The sequence below is a fragment of the Piliocolobus tephrosceles genome, chromosome 11 (assembly GCF_002776525.5).
Source record: "Piliocolobus tephrosceles isolate RC106 chromosome 11, ASM277652v3, whole genome shotgun sequence".
Lineage (NCBI taxonomy): Eukaryota > Metazoa > Chordata > Mammalia > Primates > Cercopithecidae > Piliocolobus > Piliocolobus tephrosceles.
The window spans coordinates 34,176,679-34,190,249 of NC_045444.1; the positions used below are offsets into that span (position 1 = coordinate 34,176,679).

At 35.1% G+C, this 13,571-nt stretch overlaps 1 protein-coding gene across 1 annotated transcript in view; it reads left to right on the top strand.

Moving 5' to 3' along the window:
* Nucleotides 1–13,571, top strand: part of MBD5 (methyl-CpG binding domain protein 5) — a 227,275-nt gene that overhangs the window by 187,392 nt on the left and 26,312 nt on the right. The window contains exons 7-8 of the mRNA XM_026453922.1: nucleotides 8,707–9,732; nucleotides 11,369–11,577. Of these exons, the coding sequence (XP_026309707.1) occupies nucleotides 8,707–9,732; nucleotides 11,369–11,577 (1,235 nt within the window). The remainder of the gene's footprint in view (nucleotides 1–8,706; nucleotides 9,733–11,368; nucleotides 11,578–13,571) is intronic.

Sequence of the window (13,571 nt, forward strand, 5' to 3'; positions counted from 1 at the left end):
ATATGGTAGGTATAAGACAATGAAATAGTGAGACCACAAAAGAACTCTTTGGGTAAAAGACTACAAAGTAATGAGTTTGGTTTTTATGTCCTGTTTGTTCATTTGTTCTTGGAACATAGCAGTAAAGAAAATAAAGGGAGTTGTCACCCTGTTTTTTCTAGATGAAGCTACAGGGGCAGAAAGATTAAGGGATAAAAATGCTCAGAGGTGGATTACACTATAAAGTATTCTTCTCAGGAGATGAGAGGTTTGTATAGAAATAATTCAGTGTTATATAGATTAATGTAGACTGAAGAAAGAGGAAGAGCCTCCTTGATGGCTGTGACTGAATAAACATGAGTTGCCAGTGAACGTGTTTTCACTCAAATTTTTAAATGCTTAGATTTTATCCCCCATCTGATGCACAAAGTTTATAGGTTAAAAATTGTCCTCTGCACTTGTTTTTTTAACCAAACAACAGAACTATACTAAATTCTGGGTTGTGTGATAAAAATCCATGTCTATTATTTTAGTAAATTTTTGCAAAATGAGCCGTTTATTCTTTGCTGTAAGATATTCTTAATATAGTCAATGCCTTGTTGTTTGAGAAGGTCTACCTAATATCAGGGTTACCCCACTTATTTTTTTTACATATTCCAGGTTTAACGTTTCCTTGAGTTAAAAAAAAAAAAAAAGGAGTTAAAACATGTTCAGCTGTAGACGTTGAGTCTGTGTAATCAAAGGTGATGACAGAACTCAGAGTGGTGATGTTTGCTGATTCAGTGATCTATTTTGTACCTTTCAAGAAATAAATTGTCCCAGTGTGCAAACTGGGAGAATTTTATTCCATTACAATACACTGAGCTCACTTATAAACCCACTAGAAATCCTTCAGTTCTCTAGAAGATGCCTAAGCTATTATTACTAAAATCAAGTGGTCCAAAAAACATTTACACAGTTGCAAAACGTACCCAGATTCTATGGAGTAATGTTAATTCTGCAATGTTTGAGTCAAAAAAATAATGCTAAAAAATACTCCTATGGTGTCATCAAAATGGATTTAGTTTTTTCATGCATGTAGTACTAAATAATTCAAATCATAAAATTCTTACCTTCTAGGAACTTTTACCAAATAACATTAATGCCAGCCAAGCCAAGAGTAAAGTAAAAATTATTTCTAAGCCTTATACGACTTACAAATTTGAAGTAACAACTCACCTTTTTACAGATTAAAAGTGGAACTAGACAACAGAAGTCTGAAGGAGTTGCTGAGGTATTCCCGGGGTTGGAGCTAGTCCAGGGAAGTCCGGAGTATCTATCCAAGACCCATGGGCACAGGTATAAGAGAGAGAATTCATCACAGACATACTAGAGCAGGGCTCCAGTGCTGTGTAACTCCACGGGGACCCCTTTCTCACCGTAGCCTGATAAATATGCTCCCTGGAGAACAACTCCATAGACCGTCTCCTGCAGAGTTGAGCAACTCAGAGGCCTGATCCTAAAGCAGTATTTTTAACTTTTTAAAATTCTTCCCACAATAGGAAATTAACTTACATTACAGTCCATTAGACATATATTTATAATGTGTAACAAAAAGTTTCATGAAACAAATACTTATTACATGTAATAACTGCTGATTTTTTTTATCCCATTCTATTTTACCTTATTCTATTTGGTGTTTTTTAATAACAGCCATGACCCACTGAAATGATTTTAATGACTCACAAAACAGATTATTACCTAGCACTCACGTATATAAGCTAACAGAAAGAGCTTCCACAAAATACTACCCTAGCCATGCGATGTTCTTTACATTTTCTTTTCTATTTCATTGATCAAAAATATACTAGTTGGGGCATACTAAATTGATTTTGCAGCCCACTAATAGATTTCAATACTGTTTTAGAATATCCATGAGGTAATTCAGCAAATTATTTGTTGAGCACCTAGGATGTGCTAGGCACTGTTTTAGCACTGCAGGTAAAACAGGGTACAGTAAAAGGATACAAAGCTAAGCATATTCATAATCTAGAAACTCAGCCTACTCTGCTCATTAAACAAAATGAGATAAGACTTCCAGTTGGAATACTGATGAAGCGTTTTAACTATTAGGTACTGTAGTGCACATTAAAGAACAGAAATTCTACCAGCAAGGGACTTACACTCTTTCTCAACATTAGTTTTCTCACAAATATTAAGAAACATATAATAAAAGAGGCATTAAAAAAAAAAAAAAACCTATGACTTGAGTAAACTGAAAACTCCCAAGCATTTTAAAGTTAATTCCAACAGTTTTCAGAGTAATTATAGGTGTTAAGAAAGGAAACAAAACATGATTACGGTGGGGGGGAACCCTCTTTTTCTGACTCTGACTCCATCACCACCACAAGACTGAAAAGACTGATCCCCTTGATAGTCATAACTACACAGACACCATATTCCAAAACTCAAGCTGCATCCCTTCTACTGCTCTTTTCTCCTCCCCATCCTCTTGGCCCTGTTGAATGTGGAGAGCATTTCCTCAGATACTGCCATAGCTCCCTTCCCCATCTTCTCTACCTTCTCCTAAGTCCTTTGGTTTGGGACCCCTTCCTCCCTCCCGTGAATAGAACAAAGTAGCCTCTAGTGCCTAAGATTTCCTTTCTGTTGCTGATAAAAGAATGTTAACAATTTACATCAGAATCCAGAGCACAAAGATAGAGATTTGATATGTTTTTGTAAATACACATTACCATTTCCTCTTACTAAAGCTTGAGGAAATAAAGTCTCCTAGAAAAATCTAGTATTCTCATAAAAGTTATCTTTCAATTTATTATTGTTATCATTAAAAATCGGTCCTTTAAATATAGAGGAGAAAATTTCACTATTTCAATGGGATTGAAAAGTGAATTATATTTATTAGACTCACTAAGCCATGATATTTTCTCTTATCTCTACAAGCATTCATTTTTATTAAGGATTACCATTGTCCCTGTTTGCAATGCAAGTACACTTACCAAAGTAAATGATAAAGGTCAGATGGTGAAGGCATACACATTCTATATGACTTATTTCTTAGGTTCTTGAATTTTATGGATAAAAATCAGTGTTTGGGCATATTAATTTAGAAAAGGTTTCTTAGCATAAAGTAGCATTTGTTCAAAATTACAGCTAAACAAACTGGTATAATGAAGTTTTAAAAATACTTCATTGGTCTTCTTGATATGAGCTTTATATTCTATCTTGTACACATACAAAGACATGTATAACAATATTATTAATATTTAAGAGACAGCCATATAAGAGTTTAGCACAATACAAACAATGACCAGGAAGAAGAGAAACGAATCAAAAGAGGTAGACATTAACTTTGTTTTGAAAAGTAGTTTTAAAAATTAGACAGATAAAACATGTCAAGGATTAAATTAATATTAGGAAAATATCCTTTAAAATTTACTTATACTATTTCTGTGTACACACACATATGCATATACATATATCATGAATTGTAAGTGTGTGCAGAATACTGTTTACATACAGAAATTTGGGCCAGGTGCAGTGGCTCACGCCTGTAATCCCAGCACTTTGGGAGACTGAGGCAGGCGGATTACAAGGTCAGGAGTTTGAGACCAGCCTGGACAATATGGTGAAACCCTGTCTCTACTGAAAATACAAAAGTTGGCCGGGCGCGGTGGCTCAAGCCTGTAATCCCAGCACTTTGGGAGGCTGAGACGGGTGGATCACGAGGTCAGGAGATCGAGACCATCCTGGCTAACACCGTGAAACCCCGTCTCTACTAAAATATACAAAAAACTAGCCGGGCGAGGTGGCGGGCGCCTGTAGTCCCAGCTACTCGGGAGGCTGAGGCAGGAGAATGGCGTAAACCCGGGAGGCGGAGCTTGCAGTGAGCTGAGATTAGGCCACTGCACTCCAGCCCGGGCGATAGAGCGAGACTCCGTCTCAAAATATATATATATATGTACAAAAGTTAGCCAGGCCTGCCTCAGGAGGCTGAGGCAGGAGAATCACCTGAACCTGGGAGGTGGAGGTTGCAGGGAGCCAAGATCGTGTCACTGCACTCCATCCTGGGCAACAGAGTGAGACTCCATCTCAAAAAGAAAAAAAAAAAAAAGAAACCTGTCCTACTGCAAAACTACCACTGTCATTTCCCCATCAGACAGACTGTCTTAATCTCTGGGTGCCTAAGCATGAGATCTCACACCAAAGTTTGTTTGGGTGGCTTTCCAGTCTTCTCTCCTACTCTTGAAAAGCAACAGAGACAATGAGAAAAAGAAAGTATGCCAGTTCATGGTGCTGCTGGCCGGTGTGAAATAATCCCTTTTTCCCAGTAAAGGACTACTTCAACTTACTAACTTGTTCCAGGATCCCAGCTGCCTTTTGGTTATTTAACTGGTAAACATGTAATGAATAATTTCCTTTTTAAAAATCTCAGCGACTATCCTTTTTATTCGATTAAGCATAAAATACCTTGGCTGCAAAAACAAAACAAAACAAACAAAAAAAAAAAAAAACAGCTTTAACAAAACATTTTTCCCCACGGTTCAACAGACCATAGAGTTTTTGTGCAGAACTATGAAATACGTTCACCAGAGAGTGCCTATTCAAGAGTAAATGGTTCAGAAATAAGCAATTTCCAAATTTCCCTGCATCTATAAGATTTCATACAAATTCAGGGTCCTCTTTGAATGACTGTAAGCATGAATGAGTAACTTTAAGAACTCAGAGTAATTTGGGATACACCTCTCCCTCTTTGGGTGATTTCAACATCTTGAAATATCTGGAAGCCTTCTTAGGTAATTTGTCATCTTGCACCCATCTCCTTTCCAATGTCCCTTATCTCCTAGCATTGGACTAATACACTGGAGAGTTCATTTTCACTTTCTCCACAAACGGGTGGTATTCTTTCCTTTTGTCCACAAACACACCAACACATAGCATCAAACTACCTACTTCTAAAAGTTGAGTGCAAGTTTTATGATTTTACAATCTTTTTAGTACCAACAAATATTGTTTGAATGCCGATCATGTGTCAAAGACTGTGTTAGGTCTTGGAAATACAGTGATAAATAAGAAATGATTTTTGTCTTTAATGGTTTGGAAAGATAATTTCAAATTTCTTCACTGTTTATCTCAGGCAGCAGGTTCGACCATGGGTAGGAGGAGCCGGAAGCATAGGGAAACCTCACAATATTTTCAGTCATATTTCTTTGTTTTGGGGAAACATAGGACTCTTCATTACCTTCCATCTACTTTATTATCACCTTGTCTTTGCTTGGTTTTTTAATCATCTTGCTTCTGCATAGAGGCCCTTTTTATTTTCATTTTCATCTCTCAAATTCCAGATCAAATGTTACACCATTTGACTAGTTTTCCCTGACGTGTTCAGTTTTACAGTGGTCTCCTTGTTATACACCTGTTACACCTCTTAGCATATTGCATTATAGTTATACTAGCAATATAAGAACAAAGCTTTACATTTTTCTAGTTCATAATAAACTTTGAATAAATATATATTTGAGAGAAGAAAAAGACAGAGAGATTTCTGTGTTTATTTCTTTACCTAAACTCTTCATTCCTTCAGGAAAGAACAAGGTTTGTTTGTTGTGGTTTTTTTTTTTTTTTTTTTTTTTTTTTTGGTTTTTGTTGGTTTCTTTCTTTCTTTGTAGTTAGTTCTATTCTATTTTCCAGCAGAGTACACCTGTTTGTTGAATAGATTTCTTGAAAATTAAAGAAAAATTTTAAAAACTATACCTTCATCTTCATACTACATTTAAGCAGCTTGTGTGCTTCACTGCTTTCTTGATGGTAAGACAAAAATATACCCAGAGTATCTATACTTCGCTTCTTCTAATTCTTCAAGAATATTTAGATAGAGAGCTTTTATGTTATCCCAAAATGGCTACTTCCTTGAATCATAAGTGTGGATACTTCTCTGTTGCAAAATAAAGATTAAAAATTATAATAATCTCTAAGGAAAGCCTTCATCTACAAAGCCTTGACATGTACACTCTAGAGCATTTTGAAAATGTGTTCTGCTTTTGGTTAGAGAAATTGTGATCTCTACATCTAAATATGTCATTATTATTTAGCAGAGAGGAAAAATTGCCACAGATATTGCCACAAGTAGTGATTACCAGCAAATAAGACTTTTTATTTAAACTCTTAAAAACATTTGTAAAGGTTTAATAAAAGTTCTTAAAAAATTTAAGAAGATGGTTTCCAAATGGAAATAATCCATAGTATCTATGGAAATAGCAGCAAGATTTAAGAAGCAATTAAATTTTTAAGGTTTTGATAATTTTGTAACAAATCTGAATTAGTATTTAAAGAATTGTATACTATATGCCTATTTCAGCATTTGGTATGTTTTCTTACACTACTCTTGGTAAATGTGGTCATTATTTCATAAATATATATTTTCAAAGAGGGGTTTTTAAAATCTCATTATTTAAATAAAACACTGAAAACTAAAAAAAAAAAAAAAAAAAAAAAGGTAGACCATGACAGCCAGAAAAAAATGACAAATCCTTGCTATAGGGATATTCTGTAAAGTGTGTTGGATGTGCTGATTTGTACCTACTGCTATTACCACAGCACCACCACTATGACTACTAATGTCAATAATAATGATAACTCCTTTTATTTTTATAGACTTTTACATATTTCAGAACTTTTGCTTCTCTCTTTTTGGTTCTCAAAATAATAATGCCAGTTATGAATTTTTTTCTACGGAAAAAGTTCAAGGTAGCAAAGTGTCACATGTAGAAAGATATTTATCCCTGTATTATCTATAATGATGAAAAATCAAAATATGAATACCAGACTTTATCAGAGTGGTTCAATAAATATAGTAAATACATACACTACACAGTTAAAATATAAATACAAAGTCTATTTATCAGAAAGGAAAAATCCTTGTGTTATTCTATTAGGTGAAAAGAAGAAGAATATACAATTATATTCATATTACTGTTACAACTATGGAAACATTTCTGTGTATTTGGATGAAGCCTCAATGGTAACATGATAAAATGTTAAGTTTTTTAGGATAGCATGGTATAACATCGCCCAAAATGTTTGGTTTATTTTAGATTTTCAGTGACACTGGTGTTGTTCATTATGCGATATATGTGTTTAGTATTTCTAAATAAAGCCAAATGTGTATTCTTAAAATGATAAAATATTTGCCAAATGCATGTATTACATAAAACAATGCATTTACAATGGGGAAAGACCATTTACAAAAAAGTGATTATAGGTTCCTTTTCAATAGATGTGGTTTTCACCCTATCTACCTCACCCCTTGTGCATCTGGATCACCAGGGGTGATTTCAAAGAATACTACTGCCCAGGCTGTACCCCGAGAGATGAGTTTTCAACGGGTCTGGGCTAGGGCCCAGGTATTGGTTTGTTTTTGTTTTTTTAATTTCTCCAGATAATTCTGTTGTGCGGCTTGGGTTGAACATCACAAAAACAGTTATAAATACGTGAAATTTCCTCTTTTCCGATATTAAATTCCCAGAATTTTCATCTCTAGTGTAAGACTTTGAAGAATAAGAATGCTATTTAAGACTGGTCTAATTTAAGAAATCATAAGTCCAAAGTGTCTTTATGCATTAAGAATGGTAAAGATTCTTAATTATTATTTTTATTCATTGTCAAAAATAATGATAAATAGAGTATTGGTGAGAGAAATGAGCACTGTCTTCCACTGCTTATAGGAATGTAAATTAAGTGTGTATTGATCAACTTCACAGGAGGGTAGTTTGACAATATGTGTTCAAAGCTTCTAAAATATGTAAACCCTTTTGTCCCTGGAATTTCACTTTTAAGAATTTATCCTTAGAAAATAATTAAGTGAACTGGCAAAGAAATATTAATAAGAATATTTGTCATAGTGTTGCTTACAATAGTAAAAGATTGGAAATAATTTAAAACTTATGACTGGATTGATTACAGTATATCGTACATGATACTAATAAAATGGTTCTGTAGCTATATATAAGTTAACATGGAATGATAATCACAATACATTGATAAAGCTACAAAATAACATTATAGCATGATTCCATTTTTTAAAAATATATGTAACATATATATGCATATATATATGCATACCTGCATATGTATAGATACGCAGATAGAAAAAGCCCAGAAAGCTATAAACTAAAATATTATCTTCATAGGTAGTTATCTTCATAGGTACTTTTTATTTTCTGCTTTATATTTTTATGTGCATTCTACTTTTGTGGGTTTCTCTTCACTAAAAGAAAGTAGTAGTTTTATAAATAAAGACAACTTTTTTAATGAAAAAAACTTTTTGAATGAAACTATTACTTTTATCTACCCAATTGAATGAAGAACACGGATTCTCCGATCTTCAGCTTTCACTTGTTGTCTGCCTGTGAAAAACAAGCTATTTGATAGTCAGCAACACCTATTTCTTTTTTTAAACCCCCCACCTCTCCTGCCACCACAACCCATCAGCTATTTCTCAGTAACTAACTTCTTCAATATATTTATTTTCAAAAGTGTACATTCTAAACTTAAGTCCCATTAACAGATGTCAAGTGATCTGATTACAATTAATCTAGTTGCAATCAGTGAAGGTGCCATGTAACAAATAAATTGAAATTTATGTTAATGCATTTTTATGCCTAGTCTCACATAATATCCATGATTAATAACTAGTTTTTTTGTTTTTTGTTTTTTGTTTTTTCATTTTAGGCGGTTCAGGACCATCATCCTCCATAGCTATAGCGGGCACCAACCACCCTGCCATCACAAAGACAACATCTGTTCTTCAAGATGGCGTCATAGTCACCACCGCAGCTGGAAACCCACTGCAGAGTCAGCTGCCCATTGGGAGTGATTTTCCTTTTGTTGGCCAGGAGCACGCACTTCATTTTCCATCCAACAGCACTTCAAACAACCATCTTCCACACCCCTTGAACCCCAGCCTCCTCAGTTCTCTACCTATCTCTTTGCCAGTGAATCAACAGCATCTCCTAAACCAGAATCTATTAAATATCCTCCAGCCTTCAGCAGGAGAAGGCAAGTCTGAGATCAACCTCCACCCTTTAGGTTTTCTCGACCCGAATGTAAACGCTGCTTTAGCTTTTCTCTCCAGTGACATGGATGGGCAGGTATTGCAACCTGTTCACTTTCAGCTCTTAGCAGCCCTGCTTCAGAACCAAGCCCAAGCAGCTGCCATGGTTCCCCTGCCATCTTTCAATCTGACCATCTCAGATCTTTTCCAACAGCAAAATACCCCTTTACCCTCATTAACACAGATGACAGCCCCACCAGACCATTTGCCAAGCAATCAGTCAGACAACAGCCGAGCTGAGACCCTTTTAACCAGCCCCCTGGGGAACCCTTTACCAAGCTTTGCAGGCAGTGACACTACTTTTAACCCCCTGTTCCTCCCAGCTGTCAATGGGGCCTCAGGATTAATGACCTTGAATCCCCAGCTGTTGGGAGGTGTCCTGAACTCGGCATCGGCCAACACCGCTAATCATCCAGAGGTTTCCATAGCAACCTCCTCCCAGGCAACCACTACCACAACCACTACATCATCAGCAGTGGCAGCACTGACTGTCTCAACACTTGGTGGGACAGCAGTGGTGTCAATGGCAGAAACATTGCTGAATATATCTAATAATGCTGGGAATACACCTGGTTCAGCTAAACTCAACAGTAACTCTGTGGTGCCACAGCTACTTAACCCTCTACTGGGGACAGGTCTACTTGGTAAGTTAAATTTTTTCACAAATTTTTTACAAAAGAAACGTTTTTCTAATTCTATTTTCTCCTTTTTAAAAACTCCATTTTGTCACACTATTTTTAAAAATGTTTTTGTTATGTCACAGCTTGCTTAAGGAACTAAATATAACAACACCCACACACAACCATAGTTATACAAACATGAGTGACTTTTTCCTTTTTCCCCTATTCTAGCAATACTAAATATCATTTTAATCTGCTTTCTCTTCTAATTCTGATGCCACTTAAACCTAACCTACCCATCATCTCTTAAACCAAGTAGAGTCTCATTTTTCAAATAATAAAGCACAGGTACATCTTAAAAATTACTTTCATGTGAATTTTCGTTGGTGTGGCATCACAGGGTTAGTATGAGCAGCTGCACTGTGGATGGAAACAGATTGAGGAAGTGTTTTCCAGGTGAACCCTAAATAAACAAAACTAAATGCTTGTCTAGCAAAACAAGAAGCAAGACGTAAAAACATGCAAAACTAAAGTTTGCCCAAGTTCAAGAGAACAGACAGCCCCTCTAGCTGCTACTAGATTTCCTCAGTCAGTATTATTTTTTTGACCTTTGTGGCTTAAAAACAAAGTGTTTCATCTGTATTATCCTATCACAAAATAGTCAGAAAATAATGCCAGGTATATTTAACTGATGGATATAGGTAACTATAATATAAAGTGTAGGGATGGTGTCCATAAAGTCTGGAAACAGGGAAATGTACATGATGATGTCAATGGCATCTTCAATGTGTAAAAAATAATTTGTTTATTATTAATGTTTTCTTAATTTTATGGATGCCTTTATAATATAGTAAAATTAGTTCTATTTGGCATTGAAATCTTTGTAATTAAATAACCTACGAAGCATATTTCATTTACATGTTAAAAGTTACAGGACAATTTCTATGACATTGTCCTCAAGAAAATGTCAGAGTAATTTCAGAATAATTTTGAATTTTGAATATAAATTTAGTTGTTAATCCTACTGATTATATAATATTTATTTTGAATGATTATGACGATGAATTCTTTTGTGTTGTTAGCTTTCTTTTCCATTTTAATTTTAGGTGACCAACCTTCTATCACAAAACAAAATGCACATTTCTAAACCAAGTCAATGATTTGATGTGGTATCTACTGATGATTATGGCTTGAGAACTAAATTTTGTAAACAAGGCCTGATCAGCTCACTTATTTTAATTATCTAGTCAGATACTTACAATTGCTAAAACATTATAGGACTAATTTCAACCTTTAATTTTAGGTCCTCATTAAAATAGATCTAAAATCTAAAAATAATAGATCAAGGAATCATATGACACTGCAGCTCAATATATAAGGACTGCCTAATGCATAGAGCAAAGACTAAGTAGTCTTTCCATGATATAAAATTTAAAAACTAATTATACAAGATAAAACTAAATAATAAAGCTACTCTTTCCTTACCACTTAGTAAGACTTTGAGAAGCAAAAAAGAAAAGCATTACCCAAGTAAGCATAGCACTTAGTTGTTTTTTTGTTTTTTTGTTTTTTTTTTTTTCAGAAATTCTCAGGTACAAAGAGAGGCATAGAATCTCCAAAGAATCACATTTACTTATATTTTATGTTTTTCAAACTGTAGGTGATATGTCATCAATAAACAATACTTTGAATAACCATCAACTGACTCATCTACAGTCGCTGTTAAACAACAATCAGATGTTTCCTCCAAATCAGCAACAGCAGCAACTTCTCCAGGGGTACCAGAATCTCCAGGCGTTCCAAGGACAGTCCACAATTCCTTGCCCAGCTAACAATAACCCCATGGCTTGTCTGTTTCAGAACTTTCAGGTACTCTCCTCCCCTGTGTCACATTAGAAGAAAACAATGTCTGGGTTTGTTTAAACAGTTAATTTGCAGGAAAGGGTGAAAAAAAGTGGGTTATGTGCCCTTTCACCTCTATTTACTGTTATTTCTCAATCATGAGTATTGTTAAACATTCCAGTCTTTTGTGTGAAGGTTTTCTTTTTTTTTTTAATTTTGTCTGAAGTATCTCAGCAGTTCTTTTGGAGCTGTTAGTAAAAACTGATTGTTTGACCCTCATAAGCCCTTTCGTCATTTCTCATTGTTCTCATGACTGAGACCTCCCTTGCATGCCCACCCGTCCATCCTCTCCAGCGTCAGCTCTCACCACTCTTCCCCTGGCTTCAGCCACATGGTACTTCTTTAGTTCCACGAAGTGAATAAATTCCTGCTAGATTAAGGAGATAGGTGGAAAGAGTAACACTAAATCTACATGGGAAGAAAATATGGACTTTTTAAAAATAATCTTGGGGTAGAGAAGGCTCTTTCAGCATGACAGAAAACCAGGGCAGTCAAAAGGAAAAGAAACAAATTTGATTACCTAAAAATTTAAAATCTCTGTGTGATCAAGGATATTCTAAACAAAGCTAAAGACAAGTGACAACCTGGCAGAAAATATTTTCCTAATACATACTAAACAACACCTATAATGTAAAAAGAGCTCCTACAAATCAGAAAGAAAAAGGATAATTGATTAGAAAAAGTTAGCAATAGATATGAACAGATCATTCATAGAAATTGAAAGATAAAGTATTAATAAACTTATGAAAATAATAATCAGAGTTACATAAATTATCAAAGTAATGTGTCCGTCAGATTGATGATATCCACTGCTGATAAGGGTGTAGAGAAATAGATTCTCTCAGATTACTGGTGGTCTGATTACATGCTGATACAGTCCTTTTGGAGAGTAATTTGATAGCATATCATATTTTTAAATATCTTTTGACCAGAAGTTCAGTTTCTATGTATTAATATCTCATTTTAGAGAAATCTTCAAATGTGAACAAACAAGCACATATCAAAATGTTCAGTGCAGTGTAATTTGTGGTGTGAAAAATTAAGAACCACTCCATCAGTAGGGAAATAGTTAAATATATTGTGGTACAGTATATCCATCTACCTACTGGTTTAGAAAATTAGGTAGACTTACATAATCTGATATGGAAAGATCTGTAAGACTGCAAGACTCCAGTGCTATAGTATTGCAGTACAGTACTTTTAAATCTGGAAACCATGAATATAATCATACGCTAAAGGAAAGACCCAGGAAAGTGGAACATCTTTATGTTCAAGAGATAATAAATAAGGCAGGATCCCTGAGGAGGGGATGTGGGATCCAGAATCTAGTACCATCCCATTTAGGTTGAAAGAAAGGAGGGAAGCAAGGAAAGGAGGTAAGAAGGATGCACTCCAGTGCTGGTTAGTTCTAGGAAAGGAAATAAGACTGGAGTAGGGTGAGAAACTGTGAGTTTGGGTGAGAAGTAATGATGAAGAAAACTTGTATATTTTTGACATATATATATATATAATCCATAGTAAAATAATTCAGAAAGGAAGAGGAAGTGCTCAACCGTGTCACTGAGAAAAAAGGTAAGATAAAGCCTGAAGAGAATCCTTTAGATTTACCAATTAGGACATCACCAGTGACTTACTGGAATGCAGTTTTGCTGGAGTGGTGGGAGCAGGAGCCAGATGGCAAAAGGGAGGAACAGCGAATGGGAGGTTAGGAATTAAAGAGTATAGATTAAAGAAGTATACTTTAGCTGTTCTTGACAAACACACACACACACAACACACACACACACAACTATATGAGATGATAGGCTCATTTGTTTCACCATAGTAACCCCTTTACCATCTGTGTATGTATTCTATAACATCATGGTGTTAACTTCAAATACACACAACAAAATTTATTTTTGAAAAAAACTTAACTTTGAAGAACATAAGAGAAATAGGGCAGTGCCCCAGGAGGGGGT